Raw genomic sequence first — 23,849 nt, 5'->3', positions numbered from 1 at the left:
AGATGATCTGCAGGAGAATGCTTTGGGTAACACTGATTTCTCATGGTTCACTGATGGTTTCTATTTAAAAAGTGACAATGACAAATACTGTGCTGGACATGCTATTACAACTCCTTTTAATGTTGTTGAAGCAGCATCTTTACTTATGGCTACTTTGGCGGAACAGGCTGAATTATGTGCTCTTACACAGGCTTGTACTTCAGCCAAGGACAAAAGTGCCACTGATAGTAGATGTGCTTTCAGAGTAGCTCATACTTTTGGAATGTTGTGGAAGCAATATGGCTTCCTTACTTGTAGTGGAAATAAAATTTAAAATGGCCCTTATATGCAGGAATTGCTAGATGCAATACTTTTATCTGCTGCTTTAGCTATTATTAAGATTCCAAAGTTGACTTTCTGGAAGCTAAAAGAAATCACCTTGTTGACATTTCCACAAGGAATGCTGTCCTTAAAGGAACCAACAACAGCCAAACCTCTGGCATGGTCCAAAGAGATATTTCCCCAAATTATAACTTAGAAAAACTGGTTAGAGAAGCCGAACACAATTGGCCTCAGAGAAGGAAAAACAAGACTGGAAGTTCAACAATTCTTGGTTTGACAAAAAGAGAAAGCTCTGGTTTGGACCAAATAACAACTCAGTCCTAGCAGTGATTCTAGAATTCCCAATCCTAACCACTGTACATACATTAAACCATTGGTCTACTGACATAATGATAGCATTCATGAATCAATATTGGTGAAGAAACATTAAGAAGACTGCAAGAAGTTCCTACCTCACTTATCCCACTCGTCTGAAATATAACCCAGAGAAGCCTGTTTGCACTGCTCCCGGACATTTCAAACTGCCTAATAACCATTTGAGGTCTGGAAAAAGCATTTCATACAACTTCCTCTGTCTCATGAATATAAATATGTTTTAGTCCTGGTCTGTCTGTTTTCACCCTGGGCTGAAGGCATCTCTTGCGGACAGGCTACTGCCTCTTCTGTGGCTAAAGTCCCTTTGAAAAAGATTATTCCTACCTGGGTAACTCCTCTTGAACTTCATAGTGATCAAGGAACTCATCTTACTAGTCAGTACTTTGACAACTGTGCACTGTTTGGCCAGTTTTACAATGCTTTCACCATGTGTACCACTGTTAACCCTCCAGTTTAGTCAAATGCACTAATGATATTATTAAGACTCAAATGGCAAATTTGTAGAGTCCCTAAAAACACCTAGGCCAAAAGCATTGCCATAGGTCCTTCTAAATCTTAGATCCATCGCTTTTGGAACTCATAAACTCTCATACTTTGAAACAGTCATAGAATACCCAATGGACTTGGCTCCTGCCCCTTTTGACTCACTGATAAGAGAGATACTGCAATATTGCAAAGGCCTAATTGTTTCTATTAAAAATAACCATGTTTTGTTAGAGCAATCTTTTTTACAGAGTGCTCTTGGGAGACAAAGACGTTCAGCATCACATCTTACACTCTGGAGATTTTGTCTATTGGAAAAGAGCTCCAGAAAGACTTTCTCCAACCTTGCTGGAAAGATCCCCTACCTGGTACTGCTAACCAACGCTTGTGCCACTGAACTCCAGGGAATATAGACTTTTGGATTCACGTGATACACTAAAAGAAAGCACCAAACCCTGACTGGACCTGCACATCATCTGGGGACCTGAAAGTAAAAATTTTCTAGAATCGAAGCAGACAACACCTGATGAGATAGCTTTCTCAAGATAATCTGGACCAGTCCTGTTGGAAGCTTGCCTGCCACACCTTTAATGATGACATAACACTTCAGAAGATCTCCTATGTCTACGATCTTGATAACACATGGAGTTTACACAAAAAGTGCCTGAGAGTTCTCCCTCCTATCCCTCCTTGTTACTAGAATGTGACCTCAATAGGTTTTCAATCCGTGTACTTTCCCTCTGACATGGGAAACTACCCCCAAGGCCCTTCCGGGCACTGAGAGACAAAAAGCTGCTGAAACCAGAAAACTGGACTCTTGATCAGCAATGCTTTCAGAGAAAGCTCTTGATCAAAAGGGGGAGGTGTAAAAATTAATAAACAGAAACCTCAATTAAGATAGAGTTGGGAGACCAGAAAGGGAAGCTCTAACACCTATGACAAGAGCAGAGCCTAACAGGAAAAAGAAAGACTTCCTCTTCTTGCCTGGCAAGAGCTCATCCAATTAGAGGAGACTGTCACAACCTCAGCCAATGAAAAGCCACTATACTTCAAACTGTCAATTTCTCCAGTGGACTCTGTTTACTATAGCCCTCGAATTTCCTTTTCCCTTCCTTAAGAGTCCTCTCCTCGCTGTGGAAGGACTTGCATGTGGTTTGCCATGGCTGCAGACCCCAAACTGCAATTCTTTGCTGATTCTGAATAAACCCATTTTGGCTGTAGGAATAACTGGAAGTCTGTTTGTCAGAAACTGTCACTGGACTTGCCCTCTCATGGTAAACTAGAAAGGTACAAGAAATTGCTTTCTTTAAATGAGATATCAGGCAGTATGGGACTGTGATTCTAGAGATAAAAGAAACAAACAAGGGAAGACCTTTCTGCCAAAAGACTTTCTAGATTGCAGCATGGGATGGGGAGACCAAAGTAGAACACGGTGGTCTCACTGAACTGATGAAATAGATCAGAGTTTAGAGAGAATAAGGTGGTTAAAATGTGAGGGGCTTAGTACCAGAGGGAGACAATGCAGTCAAAAAACCTTATGGGGGTCCCATCAAGTCTCTGGCTGAGGGCTAAACTGGGTATACATATGGTGAAACTCCACAAGACTGGATAAAGAACAAAGACCAGGTAATTTGTATGCTGAATAATCCCCAGAGCTCATACAGAGTTGGGGACATTTGAGTTCTGACTAGCCAGAGTGGAAAGACCTAGCTGAACACTGAGAACATTCAGTAGAAACTCCAGAAGGATCCCAACTTAGTAATCTTAATAAAGTTTAGTATCTTAGTAAAAGATAAGCTAGTACTTAACAAAGCTTAAAATTAAGTGTCAAAAGGGTCAAGCTGTACTTCAAGTGACTTAACCACTTTATAGAAGGAAGTCCAGCACTCTTTAAAGAAAGAAAACAAAATCCACGTGTTCAATAAGGTAATGGTCACAGTGTTCAGCATCCTTTCAAAAATTAACAGACATGAAAAAAGCATATATATTTGAAAAATAACTGCCAAAGTTTTCCAAATTTGGTGAAAATATAAACTCATAGATCCAAGAATTTCCAATGAACCTCAAATGGGAAGAAAAACAAAGAAAACTACACAGAAGCACATCATAATCAAATTGTTGAAAATCAGTAAAAAGAAAACATTTTTAAAGCCCCCAGAGAAAAAAAATTATATACAGTAAAACAAAGATAAGAATGACTGCTAACTTCTTATCAGAAACAGAGCAAGTCATAAAAAAACAGAATGACATATTTCAAGTGTTGAAAGTAAAATAAAATAAAATAAAAACTGTTGAATCAGAATTTTATATTCAGGAAAAAGTCATAAAAAATGAAAACAAAATAAAGACATTTTCAGACAAACAGAAGCTGAGAGAATTTTTCACTAACGGACCGGCACTATAAGAAATGTTAAAGAAAGATCTTTATATAGAAGGAAAATGATATCAGAAAGAAACATGGACCAAAGAAAAACAAAACACACACAAAAAAGAAGAGGGTCAGAAAAGGCAAGTATGTGAGTAAATGTAAAATAATTCTGTTTTCTCATTTAAAAACTTTTTTGAAAAGACAGTTGAATTTTTAAAACAAAAAGTGTAGCAATGGGGCTTCCCTGGTGGCGCAGTGGTTGAGAGTCCGCCTGCCGATGCAGGGGACGCGGGTTCGTGTCCCGGTCCGGGAAGATCCCACATGCTGTGGAGCGGCTGGGCCCGTGAGCCATGGCCGCTGAGCCTGCGCGTCCGGAGCCTGTGCTCCGCAACGGGAGAGGCCACAACAGTGAGAGGCCCGCATACCGCAAAAAAAAAAAAAAAAAAAAAAAAAAAAAGTGTAGCAATGTACTATGGGCTATATAACATACATCAGTAGTGAATTATAGAACAACAGTAGCATGAAGGATGGGATGAGAAATAGAAGAATTCTGTTGTACTGTTATTACATTATATATGAAGTAACATAATACTTCTAAATAATAGACTGTGATTAAGGTGCATGTTGTAATTGCTAAAGCAAGCACTTTAAAAAGAGGCTTAGCTGGGGCACCCCTGGTGGCGCAGCGGTTGGGAATCCGCCTGCCAATGCAGGGGACACAGGTTCGAGCCCTGGTCCGGGGAGATCCCACATGCCGCGGAGCAACTAAGCCTGTGAGCCACAACTACTGAGCCTGCACTCTAGAGCCCACGAGCCATAACTAGTGAGCCCATGCACCACAACTGCTGAGCCTGTGCTCTGGAGCCCGTGAGCCACAACTACTGAGCCCGCATGCCACAACTACTGAGGCCCACACGCCTAGAGCCCGTGTTCCGCAACAAGAGAAGCCCTGCAATGAGAAGCCTGCGCACCACAACAGAGTGGCACCCGCTCACCGCAACTAGAGAAAAGCCTGCACACAGCAACGAAGACACAACAACACAGCCCAAAATAAAAATAAATAAAATAAATAAATTTATATAAAAAAAGAGGCTTAGCTAATAATCCAAAATAAAAGATAAAATGGAGTACTAAATTCATCCAAAATAAGGCAGAAAAAGAGGAGAAAAAGAACAAAAAGCAAATGGGACAAGTAGAAAATAAAATCAAAATGGGAGATTCAAACCCAATCATATCAATAATTCGTTAAATACTGAACAACAACCCCCTCACCAAAAAAAATCAGGCACAGTAGAGTACATATTGTATCGGTCCATTTGTATGAACTAATAGAATAAGAAAAATTAATAAAAAGGGTCAGTGGTTGCCTGGGGCCAAAGGTATGACAAATCTTTTTAGGGTATGGAAATATTCTATATCTTAATTTGGGTGATGGTTACATGACTGTGTACATTTGGTACTTAAATGGGTGCATTTTACTGTGTGTAAATTATACTTCAATAAAGTCTTTTTAAAAGTTTAAAAATCTTTTAAAATGGCAAAACAGAGATTCAAACCCAGGCAACTTGGAAACAAGCACTTATGTTCTTAATGATTCACTATGTCACTTCTTGTCTGGCCTGAAAGATTAAGTCATCATTTCAATACAACTTTCCAATACACGATACTGCGACTTAAAAAAAAACGTGCTCAGTTTTTAAACTGAAATATCCTTGGAACAAAAAGTTAAATCCCCAGAAATTAATTTATCAAGAAAAGCCTAACACGTAAATGATGATATCAGTGATGAACATTATAGGACAAATAAATGAAGAGATTTATATTATGTTTCTAGATGAGAAGTCAATCTTCTAGAGAGAGCACTTATCCCTCAATTTAATATAGATAGGTAATATGACACCAATCAAAATTCCAATGAGAGTTTTGTAGAGGAAGGTAAGATACTTGGAAAAGTAATTTGATATTTTATCTGAAAGAATGGGAAAGAATAGCCAAAGGGTTCTGAAAAACCAAATAAGAGGGCATCTTAGCTACCATATTACAACACATCTTTTAAAACCTAATAATTAAAGCAACCTGGTACTAGTGAAAATACTGAGGACTGATGTTACAGAGATGGCAACATAGGTTGTTCCAGACTTTGCTTCCCTTCACGAGAAGCATAACTAACAACTATTAAAAATAACAAGACATCACTGAGAGAATCCTAGAACACAAGGTTAAGCTTGAAGCGCTCCCCTGCACCATAGAGACCCAGACAGACTCCATTAGAAGGGTTATGAAAAGCAGCCTACACTGTGACCGCATTGCCCCTCCCCCCAGGCCACTGCAGCACCATGTGGAGAGATCTCTCTTGACCCTCTGGTTCCTCCAGTGGGAAAAGAGAAGCCAGAATTGTGAGTTAATCTGTGGGAGCCACTACTCTGATCTCGTACCACAGGGATTGCAGGGGACTCTGCGGAGCTCAAGCACTGGGAACGTGACTGTGACAGTGAAGGGGGTAAGGGCCTGCAGCACACAAATCTTGGCAGACTGAATTCCTACCTGCGGTGACCAAGCAGTAATGCCAACCAGTGGCTTTGCTCATCTGCAGAACCAAACTGGGGGCACACTCTGATCAGGGAACACAGAGGGTTGCAGATCTGCCTGATTCAGCTACTCAAATAAGAACTTTTGCTAGCCCTACAGCCCAGTTTGCCCTGCCCAGACAAGGAGCTGAATCACGGCACCACCCACTATAGAGTGTCTTCCGGCCCCATGTGACCAGAAGGGCTGATAACTCGTGAAAGCTGTGTGGCTCAGTAGTGCTTGAGCCAAGAGGCAGGCAAGCAGAGCTGACTTCCCCCAGAGCAAAGCCAGTACAGGACATGAAGTGCTGGCCTGTAGCCTTGTTCAGTTTATACATTACCTATGGCTACTTCGTGCTCCAGGGGCGGAGTTAAATAGTTGCAGCAGAGACCATATTGCCGGCAAAGTCTACAATATTTGCCATCTGGCCTTTTACAGAAAAAGTTTACTGACCTCTACTCTATATCACCCCTTACGGCTCATGGCCATAGTAAGCTGCAAACTGCATCTACAGGATTTGGTGATATAATAAGACCAGAGATTAATTTAGATCTCCAGTTCTTTTTATTTTTTTTTAAGATTTTTTTTGATGTGGACCATTTTTAACGTCTTTATTGAATTTGTTACAATTCTGCTTCTATTTTATGTCCGCGAGGCATGTGGGATCTCAGCTCCCCAACCAGGGATCAAACCCGCACCCCCCTGCATTGGAAGGTGAAGTCTTAACCACTGGACCGCCAGGGAAGTCCCTAGATCTCCAGTTCTTATCTTATGATCTTGATTTAAGAAAGTGTTCAGAATCCCAGCTTCTGGAACACTTTTGTGGGACAGTTAGTTAGTTTGTTTTTGCCTCTGATATGTGTTCCTTTCATTTCAAAATATAATAGGGTTTTGTTTGTCTTTCTGGGGCTGGTCTCACACAAATGGCATACAAAAAAACCTCAGAGATCTGTGGCATCAAATAGTCAATGTACACCTTTACTTTGACATTCATCAGTCTTCTAGCTATGATACCAATGCTGCTCCTTGAGACCTTGGGTATTCACTGCTCTTTAGGTGTTCAGCCTATGGGTAACATTTTCAATTTTCTCTTAAACCCTCTACTCATTTGCAGAACTGTTCTTCAAGCTATGGCTTCTCAGGCACCTACCTCAGTAGACCCTGTGAACGCAATCTTGTCTATGCCAACGTGAGAAGCTATTGCTGCCCCGGCCGTTGGCCCGTATCCTGGCAAAATATTGATGACTCCCGGTGGAAAGCCAGCCTAACAAAACAGAATTGGAGGAAACGTGGCTTGTGAAAGCTGACGAAGCATGTTAAATCGGATATGCTCCAGTAGGCTCCAACTGTAAGGAGAGTGGGAGCCACTCCTGAAGTCAGTTTCTCTTACCTCCTTGATGAGGGCTCCCATGTAGAGCGCGCTGAGTGGTGTTTGTTCTGCTGGTTTAATAACTACTGTATTGCCACAGCACAGAGCTGGAGCAATTTTCCAGGCAAACATCAGCAGGGGGAAGTTCCACTGAAAGGCAAAAACTCAAGGTTGATAGATGAAAAGTATTCCTCCATTACTTTGTTTTCAAGCTGTGACTTCTCAGATGTCTCAGACTCGTCCTCAACATAAATCCTGTCCCACCAGAGTATAGATGTTTGGATTTTTTAGTTACTTCATTAAGAACAGAATAGGATTAACCGTGAAAATCTCTCCTTTTCCCTCTGGTCAGCAAATTACTATTTCCAGCCACCCACAAAAAGAAATCTCATGGTAAAAATGGAGTCTTTGTTTTGTTTTTTTTTTTCATTGGTGTTACTTTATATGTTTTTAAAATTAGCCTTTGGTTCCAGTAAGTTCTTGTGTATGACACCTTTTTCTTGCATTTGTGATTTTTACACCAGGATTTCAGACTGGTATGAAAGCTCTTCAGTGTGGAAGAACTAGAAGTCAGTGTATATTTCCAGGCAGCACCTTTTTCTTTACCTACATGTGTCACAAAACAAATGATTACAAAAAATAAAGTGCATCTACTGATGAGTATGCAAAAGTTTTAGTTTGTCTCCTTGACACTGCAAAAAAAGCTAATGGAGACTAAAAAACATATGTGAGTATCTGAGTCTGCAGCCTAAAATGGTTTAAACTGATTTTAAAAGGATAGTAAGCTTGTATTGTTATAAGTGCAGGCATGAGCCTCAGTACTATCAGGTGTCGTTGATAATTTCATTAAGAAAGAAAACAAAAATCCTGGTCCCCTGGCTTCAGCCCCTGACCACAATGTGTTTCTGCCTGAAGCATCTCAGCTGCCATCCTTGAAAGATCCTCACTGGCCCTGGCAAGCTTGCAAAAATATACAAGTGTCTTGCCTTCACCAAACACCCAATTTCTTTTCCCCTTAGTTGTTTATAAACTTGGGAGTACACAGTGATGTTTTAATTCCATCTACAGTATATAAATCTTGGAGTGCAGTAATTGAGCCGAGCTGGCTGACAAGCGGCTCATGTCCTGTCAGTGAAAGCTGCAGCTCCAAGAGTCTGGGGAAGGGCAGGAAAAGCAGGTTTGAGTTCCTGCAATTAAGGTGACAGACCTCAACCCTGCTCTGAGCTGAGTAGGATTTCCCTGGGTGGTTTAGCAGGAGAAGAACTTAAACCAAATCTCTCATCTTCCCTTTTCATTCTCTAATAAATCTCACAGTAACCTAGAGCTTATGGACCACTAAAATAATATATTAATATTTCTCAAAAATCTTTGGTTTCCAAAGCCAAAGATTATCTTGAATTGTTCTCCTATATTTTGAGAAGAGAAAACTTCTTGTCTATACTGTAAGAATTTAAATTGAGCCTTCCCTGAAACCCTTGCCAGAACGATTAGCTAGAATCTTCTGTTGGCAGATTCGATGATGTTTTGTATAGTGCCAAGGCTGTGTATGAGACAGAGAGAAAAAAAAAATGTTTAATGTTCCAATCCAAACACTAAGCACTACATATATGTCCCTGTACAAGACACACAACAGCCCGGGATGGTTTCAATTATGACTGTGACGTTAATTGTACTGCTGTGTCTTCTGTAGAGTCTTCTATCTAGATTCTTGTGAAAAGAAACAGTGGGAAAGAACGGGATTAAAAGACCATATAAAACAATATGCCTGGAAAAATGGTGAGTCACAGTTCCAAAAAATAAACAAGCAAATATAAGAAAGTATTAATTTTCCATAAGCAGAATGGACATCCATAACCAAGGGCAGGTTATTAATACACTAGACTTTGCTTTGCTTATTTTAATCATGAGAATTCCATGACTTGAGAACTCAACTCCTGGTAACAAAGCTGAAACCCTATTAACCTGTTCAAATAAGCATTTGCAGGGAGGCTGTTAAAGATATGTCAACAACATGAACTCAGTTTTTTTTTCCCCCAGTAATGGAAAACACACATTGCTGAGGTCCATGTTTTATGTATCTTTAAGAGAACTGGTTCAAATGAAAATAAATACGAGGCGTGAGGAGATACACTCACTGGGATGATCTGTCCACACACTCCAACAGGTTCGTGTCTTGTAAAGGTAAAATAGTCTCCATCTGAAAGAAACCAGCACCATCACTACCACAGAGTTCAGACTAGAAGAAAAACTGCAGAGGGAGAACTTGGGTGGCAGCAAAAAGCAGAAATAAAGTTGAGAAAACTTTTTTTCCATGGTTCCTACTCAACTGTGTACGAAAGCTGGTAGAAGAGCTGTCACTTGGCAAAGGGTTTCTCCAGATATGGTCCCCAGACACCCAAACAGAGTGCTGGTAAGAGGCCCTCAAAGGCAAAATAAAAGACAAGTTTATGACACTAGATGCAGTCCTGGGGGTGAAGAGTGGGGCAGGGACGGGGGCAGGCGGGCCAGGGAACTGGAAAATATTAAATATTATATTAAATATTAAAATCATATTTATATATAGAACAGTTGAGTTAAAAACTGAGGTACCTCAAAATTTTAAATAGTTTTCTGAAAGTACTAAAAAAAAGAAACTAAGTAAAATGCTATTGGATAAATTTAAAATGCTAGGCAACTGGAAAAGGTGAGGTGTAAAAGTAGGATCTATTTCATAACTCAATCCTGGTGTCCAAATACACTTCCAGGCACTGGGGGAACCCAGGCATGTCTAGGTCTATTTCAAGAAGGCAAAAGTTCACTTCAAAGAAGATTACATCAATAACCCAAAGCCTCCACCCTCAAACCAGCCATGGAAATGAGGACAATTTAATAACCTTGTTTTCCCTATAGGAGCAATGGGAAATTGGAATAAATACCCAGGAAATCCAAACCAAATTCTTCTTTAGGAAAGTACCATTATGTTTATCTGAATTATTTTAAGTGGCTAATTGAGCCACTTAAACAAGCCAAAGAATGGCTTGTTGTCCTTAGCATAAAGCTTTTCATTTCTGATATTGGGTCTTTGTTTTTCCCTCAGTTGCCAACCCTTTGGCTGCTTCACTGATACTTGTTTTCTCTCTCAAAAGCCATTCACTAGGGAAAGTGAAGACCCTCAGTTAATACTCAGGAAGAGCATTACTATCAGGGATGGGAATGAAAGTGGGGACAGGAGGAGATGCTAATTCTTCCTAGAATTAACAGCTATCTGTTGCTGGTACATCTTTTCAAAGAATTTTTTCTTCCCACATACATTAGCATCCTTTTATCCCCTCTCTTTTTAAAAAAAAAAATACAAATGGGGTCATATTATTCACAGTCTTCTATACTTTGGTTTTTCCCACTTTTTTCATATAAATCTAACACATTTTTTAAGCTGCTGAATGTTACTCCACTGGCTCAATAAATAATGGTACCTGTCCTGAAGGACGACAGAGGTTGCTTTCAGTTCAAGCTATTATAAATAATGCTGTAACACTATCATTTTATATATCTCTGTGTATCTGTGAAATTTCATGGTCAGAGTGTACATGCATTTCACATTTTGATCAATATTGCCAAATCACTCTTCAGAAAAATTACACAATTCGCAATTCCAAAACACCATGTTTTTTTCCCTACCCTTTAAGACTGGGGTTTTTCAAACATTTTAATTTTGGTCAACCTGATAGGTAAGAAAATGACAACCTGTTTTGATTTGTGTTTGATGATATATGGATTGAATATTTTTTCATGTTTAATGGTCATTTAAAATTATTTTCTTCAGGTTTGTATCCTTGCTCATTTTTCCACTAGGTTATTCTTTTTTAATCATTTAGAGAACTCTGTGTATATTAAGAAAATTAGGCCTTTGTCATGTGTATATGCAAAGTTGTACCCTAGTCTGCTACTTGTCTCCTAATTTTGTTTCATGTATATTACTTTAAATGGAAGAATTTAGGAAGTAGGTAAGCTCAGCAACTGTAGGAAGGAAATTATTTTAGAATGTGTCTCCACTACAACAAAAAAAAATAGCCAAAATGTGGAAACTGTCCACAGGATGACAATAAGAAGTCTGAGTGTTATTTCAAAAATCAAGTTTAACTATCTCAGCTTTGTATGCAGACAATTCAAGAACTTTCATAGATATCTTTTTTTACAATAGTGCAAGCTACCACCCTTGTTCAATTTATAAATCTCTGAAAAAGTTTTTTCCTATTAATACGTTTTAATGTTTCACATTTTTTCCCCAGAAGATATAAATGCAATATTAGGCTCCTCTTCCTGGGAAGGTTTTTCACGGGGAGCAAAAACACTGATCAATAGGCTAGAGAGTTTCATTTGCAAGGAAATCCTTCTCAAGTAAACTCTGCAATCTGGCTAAGGTGATGGATTCGGGTATTAATCAAAGACCATAGAAAGAGAGTGTCATGTCAAGATGGAGTACAAATGGCCTGAGAAAAAAATGGGAATATGAACTGAAGAACCACACAGGTGTTTATTTTAGCAGCACTAGAATGGTTCAGAGAGAATTCACAGGGCACTTGCACAAGCACAGCATTGTAATTCATGAAGCGTTTCCCCCCTCTACATTCTAAATGCTGAAGAATTTAGCTGTATTACTTTTATAATTTTGAAAGTTACTGAAGAAATGAAAGAGAAGAAAAAATGTAGGAAAATCTTAAAAAGCTGACCTCATAAGGAATTGAACTCGACTCCATAATTGATCCCAAGAGAAACTTGAGTTATGGGGAATGAAAACTTTCTTGGATAAACTGTTCACAGATTTGACAATGGCTGGCACAGTGAAAGAAATCGAAGAATCTTCCATCTAAGTTCCTCTAAGCAGTAGAAAAATGAAGGGTATTTTGGTGCTTGAGCTCTTCCCGAAACACCGCTGAGTGAAAGAGATAAAGAAAGGGTCCCAGACCTTGCGCTCAGTCCGTATTCTCATCTGGTTAGTGGAAGAGGATTCTGAACACCCCTAGTCTGAACAGGGTGCTCAGAACACACGAGAACTACACCTCCTACATGCACACTTGGCCAGGGCTGGAGGCACCTCAGAGGTTCCACACAGCTACTATGACCCTGCTCTGGATCTCACCAAGCTTCTAGGCTAAGGTTACCCAAAGGTCAATCACTCAAGAGCCACCTTCTTAATTTTTGCCATGTTCAAGTATCACTTACCCTATTACTTATAATTTCTTAAATTAACTCATCTTTTATTTTTTTTTTTTGCGGTACGCGGGCCTCTCACTGTTGTGGCCTCTCCCATTGCGGAGCACAGGCTCCGGCTGCGCAGGCTCAGCGGCCATGGCTCACGGGCCCAGCCGCTCCGCGGCATGTGGGATCTTCCCGGACTGGGGCACAAACCCGTGTCCCCTGCACCGGCAGGCGGACTCTCAATCACTGCGCCACCAGGGAAGCCCTTAACTCATCTTTTAAAAGCTATTTGTCAGCTATTTGTTAGCCTCACCTTAGGGAAAATCTATGAAATAACAGATTTCATGAGCTAGCAATATTTTCTTCTAATATTCTTCAAACCTAATAATTAAAATAAAACATGCTTACTGCATTACTGTAAAGAATCATCTTTAATTTTTATTTTGTATTGAAGTATAGTTGATTTATGTTTCAGGTATACAGCAAAGTGATTCAGTTATAAATATATATTCTTTTTGAGATTCTTTCCCATTATAGGTTATTACAAGATATTGAATATAGTTCCCTGTGCTATACAGTAGATCCTTGTTGTTTGTCTATTTTATATATAGTAGTCTGTATCTGTTAATCCCAAATTTATCCCTCCCCCACCTTTCCCCTTTGGTATGTTTTCTATGTCTGTGAGTCTATTTCTGTTTTGTAAATAAGTTCATTTGTATCATTTTTTTTTAAGATTCTACATATAAGTGATAGCATATGATATCTGTCTTTCTCTGTCTGATTTACTTCACTTAGTATGATAATCTCTAGGCCCATCCACGTTGGTGCAAATGGCATTCTTTCTTTCTTTATATGGCTGAGTAATATTCCATTGTGTATATACACACACACACGTGTGTGTGTGTGTGTGTGTGTGTGTGTGTATCACATCTTCTTTATCCATCCATCTGTCGATGGACATTTAGGTTGCTTCCACGTCTTGGCTATTGTGAATAGTGCTGCTATGAACACTGGGTGCATGATTCTTTCTGAGTTAGAGTTTCCTCCGGACCTATGCCCAGGAGTAGGATTGCTGGATCATATGATAGCTCTATTTTCAGTTTTTTGAGGAACCTCCATACTGTTCTCCATAGTGGCTGCACCAATTTACATTCCCACCAACAGTGTAGGAGGATTCCCTTTTCTCCACACCCTCTCCAGCATTAATTGTTTGTAGACTTTTTGATTATGGCCATTCTGACCGGGGTGAGGTGATACCTCATTGTGGCTCTGATTTGCATTTCTATAGAATCATCTTGCAGGCTACCGGTGCCACATGATATGCCATATTGTGCTTCTCAAATTTAAATGTGTACACAAAGCACCTAGAGTTCTTGTTAAAATGCAGATTATGAATCTGTAAATCTAGGGTGGGACCTAAGAGTTGGCATTTCTATAAGCTCCCAGATTATGCCAATGCTTCTGATCCACAGACCACACTCCAAGTAATGAGGTTCAGAGGAACCAAGCAGGTAAAGGGTAGTCCATGCGTATTGTGATGACCTATAGCTGCTGACTTCATTTCTATTTACTTTTTGCCTCTCTGATAACTAATTTGCCTGAAAGGAGTTTGAAGTGTAGGAGAATCTAAACAATGTTTTTAACACTTTTAAAATAGGAAGATAAGAACAAAAACATATATACTTCTACAGAACCTTACAAAATATTTTTACATTCTTGCCTCATTTCATGCTCAAAACAACACTATGGAAAAATTAGGGCAAGTATTATTATTAGAAATTTACAATTAGAGAAAATATGGCACAGAGAGGTTAAGTCTAAAGTGATATCTCTGGTTAAGTTGTGGCTCCTGCACTTGAATCTGCATCATCAGACTTCAAATTCACTTCCCTTAGAAACATATTAAAGGCTCTTTTGTGAAAAAGGTGTTGGATTTAGGTGGCTATCACAAACCATAGAATCAGAGTGTAACATCAAGGAGTGTAAATAGGGGGAAAAAGACAACCCTTTTACGAAGGGTGAAGATGATTGTTTGAGGATGTGGTGTGTGGACAGAGAACTCACAGAGACTCCTGTATCTAAAGTTATAAAGGGAATGCTACAGAGCAACAGCCCTCTCCTCAGGTGGGGGAGCCCAAGGCTGAGCACCTCTCTGCATCTGGGGTGAGTCGACTCCAAGAGAGTACAGAGTGTTACTTCTCCCTCTCTCTCTTCTACACCTAAGATGATGTATAATGAGTACTGCTCTCTGCCTAGAAGAAAAATTGCAGCCCATTTTTCCATCTTTTACATTAATAACGCTCTCTAAATATGGCAAGATGATTAAAAAGATTGTTCCCATCATTTCTCTACCTTTGTGCTATAAATCAGCCTGGCATAGAAAAAATCTCCATCCAAACTCTGATACTCCGTTTTAGGCTATGATGAGCTTAGGTCTTCTTACAAAATATGAGGCATTACAGAGAGAGTTCAGACTCAGCAAGAAAGGACTGCATGTGATGAAAATACTCAATAAATGTTCTGAATATCACATTCTGAGACAACAAGTTAGCATATATAACTATGGTGGAGAAAACTAAAGAAGTGATGACACACCAAAACAGAGATACTAAGTCACGTTTAGAACTTTTTATCTCTCAGCCTCTTTTCCATTTCACTCAAGTAAAAAATACTGTTCTTAAAAGGAGTTTATTTTAAGACACACCCAGAGACAACTTCTCTTACGTGTTTTCACACCTGAATGTTGTACCCTTTACGAAGAACATAAAAATCTTACAATTAAAAACTCTATTTTACCATGAATTTGGTTGAACTATGGATCAAATTTTACTGAGTATGTATAGATTAAGCCATTTCTAGAATTAAACTAAGAAGAGTCTTTGCCTCTAGAGATGAGTAATAGAAAAACCTCTTCCACATTTGTGAATGTTGAGGCACTCTTCTATGTTCTTTGATGGGAGCCCATTAAATTACACAAGCAATATAGCAATTACTTAGTTATTTAGAACAATTTAAATATTTGGATTATTCCTTCAGGGTAAACATTACTTCTTAAAGCAGATTTTATAGCTGTTTGAAAAAAAAATTGACAGAATTATTATTCTCATAAGAATATCTGGCATTGACATAATCTACATATAAACTAGACAGAGTATGATTAGGTAATACCTATGGTCAATGAAATCAGAAGAATCTGAGATGTGCCAGAAATTGAGAAGAAATTTATCAAATATGGACCCCAAGAAATGGCTCCCAGGAATGCATGGATTCTTCAATATACGCAAATCAATCAATGTGATACACCATATTAACAAATTGAAGGATACCATATGATCATCTCAATAGATGCAGAAAAAGCTTTCAACAAAACTCAACACCCATTTATGATAAAAACCCTCCAGAAAGTAGGTAAAGAGGGAACTTACCTCAACATAATAACGGCCATATATGACAAACCCACAGCCAGCATCAGTCGCAGTGGTGAAACACTGAAACCATTTCCACTAAGATCAGGAACAAGACAAGGTTGTCCACTCTCACCATTATTATTCAACATAGTTTTGGATGTTTTAGCCACAGCAATCAGAGAAGAAAAAGAAATAAAAGGAAACCAACTCGGAAAAGAAGAAGTAAAGCTGTCACTGTTTGCAGATGACATGATGCTATACATAGAGAATCCTAAAGATGCCACCAGAAAACTACTACAGCTAATCAATGAATTGGGTAAAGTAGCAGGATACAAAATTAATGCACAGAAATCTCTTGCATTCCTATGCACAATGTTACTGTGCATTCCAGCTAGGCCAAGGAAAGGGGGTGGTTGTAATGGGGAAAAAAATTAAAGACAGGGACTTTTTTTTTCTACTTTAAAAAGTTTTCCCTTTTTGGAGCTATTTACTTAGTCCTCTTCCCATTTTACTTCCTCATATCATTTACTCAGCAATGCAGAAGTATTTTCATAGAACTGATGAAATTTTGCCAAAGTTATCATCAAAGTTTAGGGTTCACTTACACTGAATTGCCATTTGATTTCTGATGCAAGCTCTCAGGACTTTGTTTGGGCCATCTAAATGTGAAATCTTTCATTTTTTAAATGAATGGCTCCAAGATAAAGGTAAACATTAATTATTAAATGCTACCAAATAGTTCTTCCATTAAGGATAATGTATTGTGATCTATATAGTAAAACTCTGGCCATCTAAAGTGAACACACTTAGGGCCATTTGTGGGCCTAATGATGGAAAATCTGAAAGAGAAACTAAGGAAACACTCCCATTTACCATTGCAACAAAAAGAATAAAATACCTAGGAATAAACCTACCTAAGGAGACAAAAGACCTGTATGCAGAAAACTATAAGACACTGATGAAAGAAATTAAAAGATGATACAAACAGATGGAGAGATATACCACGTTCTTGGACTGGAAGAATCAACATTGTGAAAATGACTCTACTACCCAAAGCAATCTACAGATTCAATGCAATCCCTATCAAACTACCAATGGCATTTTTCACAGAACTAGAACTAAAAATTTCACAATTTGTATGGAAACACAGACGACCCCAAATAGCCAAAGCAATCTGGAGAAAGAAAAACGGAGTTGGAGGAATCAGGCTCCCAGACTTCAGACTATACTACAAATCTACAGTAATCAAGACAGTATGGTACTGGCAAAAAAAAAGAAATCTAGATCAATGGAACAGGATAGAAAGTGCAGAGATAAGTCCACACACTTATAGTCACCTTATCTTTGATTAAAGAGGCAATAATATACAATGGAGAAAAGACAGCCTTTTCAATAAGTGGTGCTGGGAAAACTGGACAGCTACATGTAAAAGAATGAAGTTAGAACACTTCCTAACACCATACACAAAAATAAACTCAAAATAGATTAAAGATCTAAATGTAAGGCCAGACACTATAAAACTCTTAGAGGAAAACATAAGCAGAACACTCTATGACATAAATCACAGCAAGATCCTTTTTGACCCATCTCCTAGAGAAATGGAAATAAAAACAAAAATAAACAAACGGGACCTAATGAAACTTCAAAGCTTTTGCACAGCAAAGGAAACCATAATCAAGATGAAAAGACAGGCCTCAGAATGGGAGAAAATATTTGCAAACAAAGCAACTGACAAAGGATTAACCTCCAAAATATACAAGTGGCTCATGCAGCTCAGTATCAAAAAAACAAACAACCCAATCCAAAAATGGGCAGAAGACCTAAATAGACATTTCTCCAAAGAAGATATACAGATTGCCAACAAACACATGAAAGGATGCTCAACATCACTAATCATTAAAGAAATGCAAATCAAAACTACAATGAGGGATCACCTCACACCGGTCAGAATGGCCATCATCAAAAAGTCTACACAAAACAAAAAAAACAAACAAACTAAAAAAACATAAACTGAGCCTGCGCGTCCAGAGCCTGTGCTCTGCAACGGGAGGGGCCGCAGCAGTGAGAGGCCCGCGTACTACAAAAAAAAAAAAAAAAAAAAAAAAAAACCAACTACAATGAGGTATCACCTCACACCGGTCAGAATGGCCATCATCAAAAAGTCTACACAAAACAAAAAAAACAAACAAACTAAAAAAACATAAAAAACCAATAGGGGCTTCCCTGATGGCGCAGTGGTTGAAGAGTCTGCCTGCCGATGCAGGGGACACGGGTTCGTGCCCCGGTCCGGGAAGATACCACATGCCGCAGAGCAGCTGGGCCCGTGAGCCATGGCCGCTGAGCCTGCATGTCCAGAGCCTGTGCTCCACAATGGGAGAGGCCACAACAGTGAGAGGCCCGCATACCGCAAAAAACAAACAATCAAACAAAAAAAGTCTACAAACAATAAATGCTGGAGAGGGTGTGGAGAAAAGGGAACCCTCTTGCACTGTTGGTGGGAACGTAAATTGATACAGTCACTATGGAGAACAGTATGGAGGCTCCTTAAAAAACTAAAAACAGAACTACCATATGACCCAGCCATCCCACTACTGGGCCTATACCCTGAGAAAACCATAATTCAAAAAGAGTCATGTACCACAATGTTCATTGCAGCTCTATTTACAATAGCCAGGACATGGAAGCAACCTAAGGGTCCATCGACAGATGAATGGATAAAGAAGATGTGGCACATATATACAATGGAATATTACTCAGCTATAAAAAGAAACGAAATTGAGTTATTTGTAGTGAGGTGGATGGACCTAGAGTCTGTCATACAGAGTGAAGTAACCGTATGCTAACACGTATATGTGGAATCTAAAAAAAGAAAATGGTTCTGAAGAACCTGGGGGCAGGACAGGAATAAAGATGCACATGTAGAGAATGGACTTGAGGACATGGGGAGGGGGAAAAGTAAGCTGGGACGAAGTGAGGGAGTGGCATGGACATATATATACCACCAAATGTAAAATAGATAGCTAGTGGGAAGTAGCCGCATGGCACAGGGAGAACAGCCCGGTGCTTTGTGTCCACCTAGAGGGGTGGGATGGGGAGGGTAGGAGGGAGACGCAAGAGGGAGGGGACATGGGGATATATGTATATGTACAGCTGATTCACTTTGTTATACAGCAGAAACTAACACACCATTGTAAAGCAATTATACTCCAATAAAGATGTAAAAAAAAAAAAACAAAGAAGAAATGGCTCCCAACTACAATATGAAGACTATTTCAAGAATTGCTACAAATCTTATATATCGGGTAACACTAAAAATGAGTTTACTTAACAGCATCAAAATCTCTAACAGAATTCAATGAACGGATGGCCATCCTCTAATCTCTAATTTGTATACAGAATTACCTTTCAAGGAGCTAGCAACCCTTTTGGTGACCCCAGTATAAAACACTTAGACCAACTACATTGAACTAGTTCATTTTGTCCTCTAGCAGATTCCTATGTATTCTGAGACTAAACAGACCTCACTGAACATTTTACAGCTATAAGGATAAATTCTATAAATGCTTATACAGACACTGGAGACGACATTAGCATACAGTGGTGCTAACACTATTTCTCCCAAGAGGCTGCTGGTAGCATCTCAGAAGTTAAACTACACGCTCCTGAGTCAGTTATGAAGATATCTCAGCTCTACTACTACTCCATTACATCATCTTGGAAAGTTACTTTACTTCTCCGGACCTCAGTTTCTCTGTCTGAAAAATGAGGAGACTGGCCTTAGTGATCCCTGAGCTCTTCTTCAGCCTTAACCTCTCAAAGAGGTTACATGTGAAGCAGACTTTGCGATCTCCTGTTGCCACCAATTCAGGTAACTACCTACCCTGGGTTCTTAGGTGGGCACAGCAAATAGCTCCTCATTCTCATTCTGAGGGAACAGTAAGATCTCACCATATGGGTTATCTGCTGACAACGCTAAATTAGATCGAGCTGTTAAAGACAAAACCTTAGGATATGGGCTTCCCTGGTGGCACAGTGGTTGAGAGTCCGCCTGCCGATGCAGGGGACACGGGTTCGTGCCCCGGTCCGGGAAGATCGCACATGCCGCGGAGCGGCTGGGCCCGTGAGCCACGGTCGCTGAGCGTGCGCGTCCGGAGCCTGTGCTCCGCAACGGGAGAGGCCACAACAGTGAGAGGCCCGCGTACCGCAAAAACAAAAGAACAAAAAACAAAACAAACAAAAAAACCACCTTAGGATATGAGTCAATTTCCGCACATTTTTAGCCTATTTAGTTCAACAGGTAAAACTGAAAGGAGGTGAAGTAGATAAACAATTAGAGATGGCCTGAGTAGCGTTTTAAACTTTTCTATGTGCTAATGTATCATAAGGTCATTTTTATGTCAGAATTCAGCTTAAAGCTGGAGCACATTTTCTCTGCTTACGTATCACAAAATAAATAAAATCAGTACTGTTAAAGAGAAAAATCGTAAGTAATGTAAATCAATTATCTTCTATTTTTCCTTCAGTGAACTAAAAACAATCTTTGTTCCTTCCCCCATGACAAGGAGTTTGTGGCCATGAGAGGTTAAAAATAATACAGGTTAAAATTAATCAAAATGGGGGTAAAACTAGTTCCCCGGAGGGCTTCTATGAGATTAGAGAGATTTCAATGGGCACAAAGAAGGTGTACAATCAATCATAACAACGATTATTATTTATCGTCGTAATTAGCAGATGTTATTACAGAAGGGTCAAAGCATAGGATTTATGGTCAGAAAGAACGGCTCCATTGAGTACCATGGCAGGAAATAATAGACAATGTTGTAAAGGGAAGAACGTCAAGACCCTTGTGAATCAAACTAATACTGCGTGATTCTGTGATAACATCCCACTGTGGGCCTGGAGGGGGATGTGACAGAAAGGGATGGGAGAATCTTTCAATTCAGAGGGAGAAACAGCTGTGTCCAGTGGATGGCTCCAAAGTGGTCAGGCCATAACCCTTTTCTCCTCCTCCCAAATATTCTAGAGGGAGGCTACCCTTCAGGGGGAGGGAAAAAAGTACATACTTGCTCTCTCCAACTGGTTATCCATTATGTAATCAAAATCTCTTTCTAAAACACAATTCTGATCAATGCATTCATTTACTTAAAATAATTCAGTGACTCACCATTACTGTGGAATAAAACTTGGAGCACGGTTTCCCCAGGCCCAGAGCCCCTCTGTCTTCTAACTCTGGCTACACTTTCAGATCCACTAGCACACTGTACTCTGCTCCCTGCATACTTCGCACGGGTTGTCGTCACTGCTGGCGATGGCCCTATCGCCATCTTCAGTTACCTGCCCTTGTACAGGCATCGCCTTGTACATCCCACTTCCTTCTCCAGGAAGCCTTAATACCGGGTGAGATGCCTTTTCTATGGAGTACCATTGTACTTTGTACTTCCATATGTGAATAAGCCACTCTGTATTGCACTTGGCTGTCTACCTGTTTGTTTTCTTTACTATACTATGGACATCTTACTTGTTCACCTTTGCAAATCCAGTGCTTAACACAGGTGCTTAAAAAAAAAAAAATCTGCTGAATGAATGACTGTATGAAGGAATGAGGGGATGCCTGAGAGACCGAGGTTGAAGCCTGGTAGAGCAGGTGAAGGAAGAGCTCTTCCCATTACGAGGCAGAACGCCCAGCCTTCCTAAATGGGAAGGAGTCCAAGAGACAACAGCATAATTCTTCCCACTCTTTCTGGTTCTTATCCTTTAGTGTCAGAGATACTAAGCTGGATGAACTATGGAGTACGATTCAACGTAACAAGGCAGCCTTATATTAAAAAAAACCTTTCAGGTTTATTTTTATGGGTGACCAGGCAGAACTGTGCTTTCCGTCCTTGTATGTCTCCTAGGAGCAATGGTTCAGTATTTACTAACTCAGTGTCCACACCAACTCTATAGAACATAACTACCATGAATAATGAGAATCAACTGGATGTTAATCTAAAAATCGGAAGAGGGTGACTGGCCTCTTCCTTTTCCCACCCTGCTCTACAGGTCTCCACAAGAGGGTCTACAATGACTTAGGCAGAAAGAGACTTGGGTTTAAATCTAAGGCCTGCCACTTACTCACATGTGACCTTGTTTAAGACACTAAACCCTCGCTGTCTCATTTTCTCACCTGAAAAATGGGCACAATACCTTTTAAAATCTGACCTGTTTCACAGGATCATACACAGAATCACACAGATCCTGTATGTGAAGGAAACTTTTACATGCTCAAGTGCTTTGCAAACATAAAGTACATTATCCCTTTATATTATAATTTCAAACAAAATTAGGGTGTTTCACAGGGAAATGTATGTAACACAATAAAGACCTCATGGTTAAAGGCTAACAGCTTTCCTATATTCCAGATTTCATAGAAAAAAGCCAAGAACACAGAGACAAAAATCAAGCTGATGTTAAATTATAAAGTTACAAATGACAAATAAAGCACAAATGGATTGACTGAACAAATTTGAGAATAAATAAGTAAATAATAATGACGCTGCCTTTCCCTGATCTTCCACTATCACCCCTCTGGCTTAGCCAACTAGATTCCCTAAGCACTGAACTAGCCAAAGGTGTTGTGAGATGAATTCTCAGGAGCCTACAGGCATGGCCAAATGTATCTAAAACTGGAACAGAAGGGAAAGCAGCCAAGTTCACGTTTGCCGTCATCCTTCCTTTCAACTGCTTGAGGCACCACAGCAAAAAGGTCTTACATCCCAGACCCCCAGCTTCCTAGGAGCTCTGCATAATGACCTGAATCCCTGGAGAGTCCCTCATCCTAGTATCCCTCTAAATGCACTTTAGGAAAAACTGGGGAAACAAAAATTACTTGGCATTTAAGGGAATTCCTCACCTTTTTTCCTTCACAGGCTGGACACCAGTTTATGAGTAAAGGTGGGAGAGACTACTGTGAAAGACTTTTCTAAGCCCTGTATTTCTAACTCAGAATCCCTAAAGAGCATCAGATGAAAACAGTGAGACTTATAGACCAACCACCTCTACTGCCAGATAAAGTTACAGTAAAGTATCAAACATTATCAGGAACTCCAATAAATCTTTATCTAATCAATCAAGGTCTTCTCTCCTAAGGAGGCAAAAGAAAACCAAGATATCGTTAGGCGAAATACCAGGTCAAATGTGTACAGCCTTCTGTTTCACCTTATTTCTAAGATATCTCTAAATAATTTGAAAAGATGTTTAAATACCTGAAACACATATTTGTTGTCTTAGTGAAATGGCAGGTGGGGTGGGGTGCAAAACAACCAGGGCCTTTGATCCTGATAATTTCCTTTCTGCACTGAAACAGAAGAGGTCAACCTGAAAAGGCTGGCGCATGTCCTGCTCTTGACAAAGGTTTTCGTTCCCAGGCCCTCCCACAGGTATGCTTATGCCAGGCAATGACTCTGCCTCACTTAGGCCATTCCTCGATCCTACAAATGAGGCCAGAGAACAGTGGTCTGCAATATCCCAGAGGCAGGAGCGAAGTAAGATTCTGACATTCCTTAAGAACAGTCTTCTCCTGAGTCTGCTGAACGTGGGAAACTTCTGGATGGCAGGGAAGAGTCCCTATAACCAGAAACGCATTTTCTAAAGACTAACATTCCACATGTCACCATCATTCACGGAGGTAATTTTAAAATAGTCCTTTGAAGCCTCATCTCTGTCCCTTCTCCCTTCTCACTGTGACTTCTCTTCTTGCTAAATGAGGCATCGCAATGGCCCCAGGGTTGGTGCTGGTCTC

General features: G+C 39.8%; 1 protein-coding gene across 2 annotated transcripts in view; it reads right to left on the bottom strand.

Moving 5' to 3' along the window:
- Positions 1-23,849, bottom strand: part of ALDH1A2 (aldehyde dehydrogenase 1 family member A2) — a 97,439-nt gene that overhangs the window by 32,480 nt on the left and 41,110 nt on the right. Inside the window, exons 5-7 of one of the 2 annotated variants that reach the window (XM_007458907.1) lie at positions 9,620-9,681; positions 7,506-7,634; positions 7,266-7,379 (exon numbers count right to left, since the gene is read on the bottom strand). In XM_007458907.1, the coding sequence (XP_007458969.1) occupies positions 7,266-7,379; positions 7,506-7,634; positions 9,620-9,681 (305 nt within the window). The remainder of the gene's footprint in view (positions 1-7,265; positions 7,380-7,505; positions 7,635-9,619; positions 9,682-23,849) is intronic. The other variant, XM_007458908.1, reaches the window with a different exon arrangement.

This window comes from Lipotes vexillifer, unplaced genomic scaffold (genome assembly GCF_000442215.2).
Source record: "Lipotes vexillifer unplaced genomic scaffold, Lipotes_vexillifer_v1.1 scaffold102, whole genome shotgun sequence".
NCBI classification, from domain to species: Eukaryota; Metazoa; Chordata; class Mammalia; order Artiodactyla; family Lipotidae; genus Lipotes; species Lipotes vexillifer.
The sequence above is the reverse complement of the archived record's forward strand: the minus strand, read 5'-3'. Positions and strand labels throughout refer to the sequence as shown.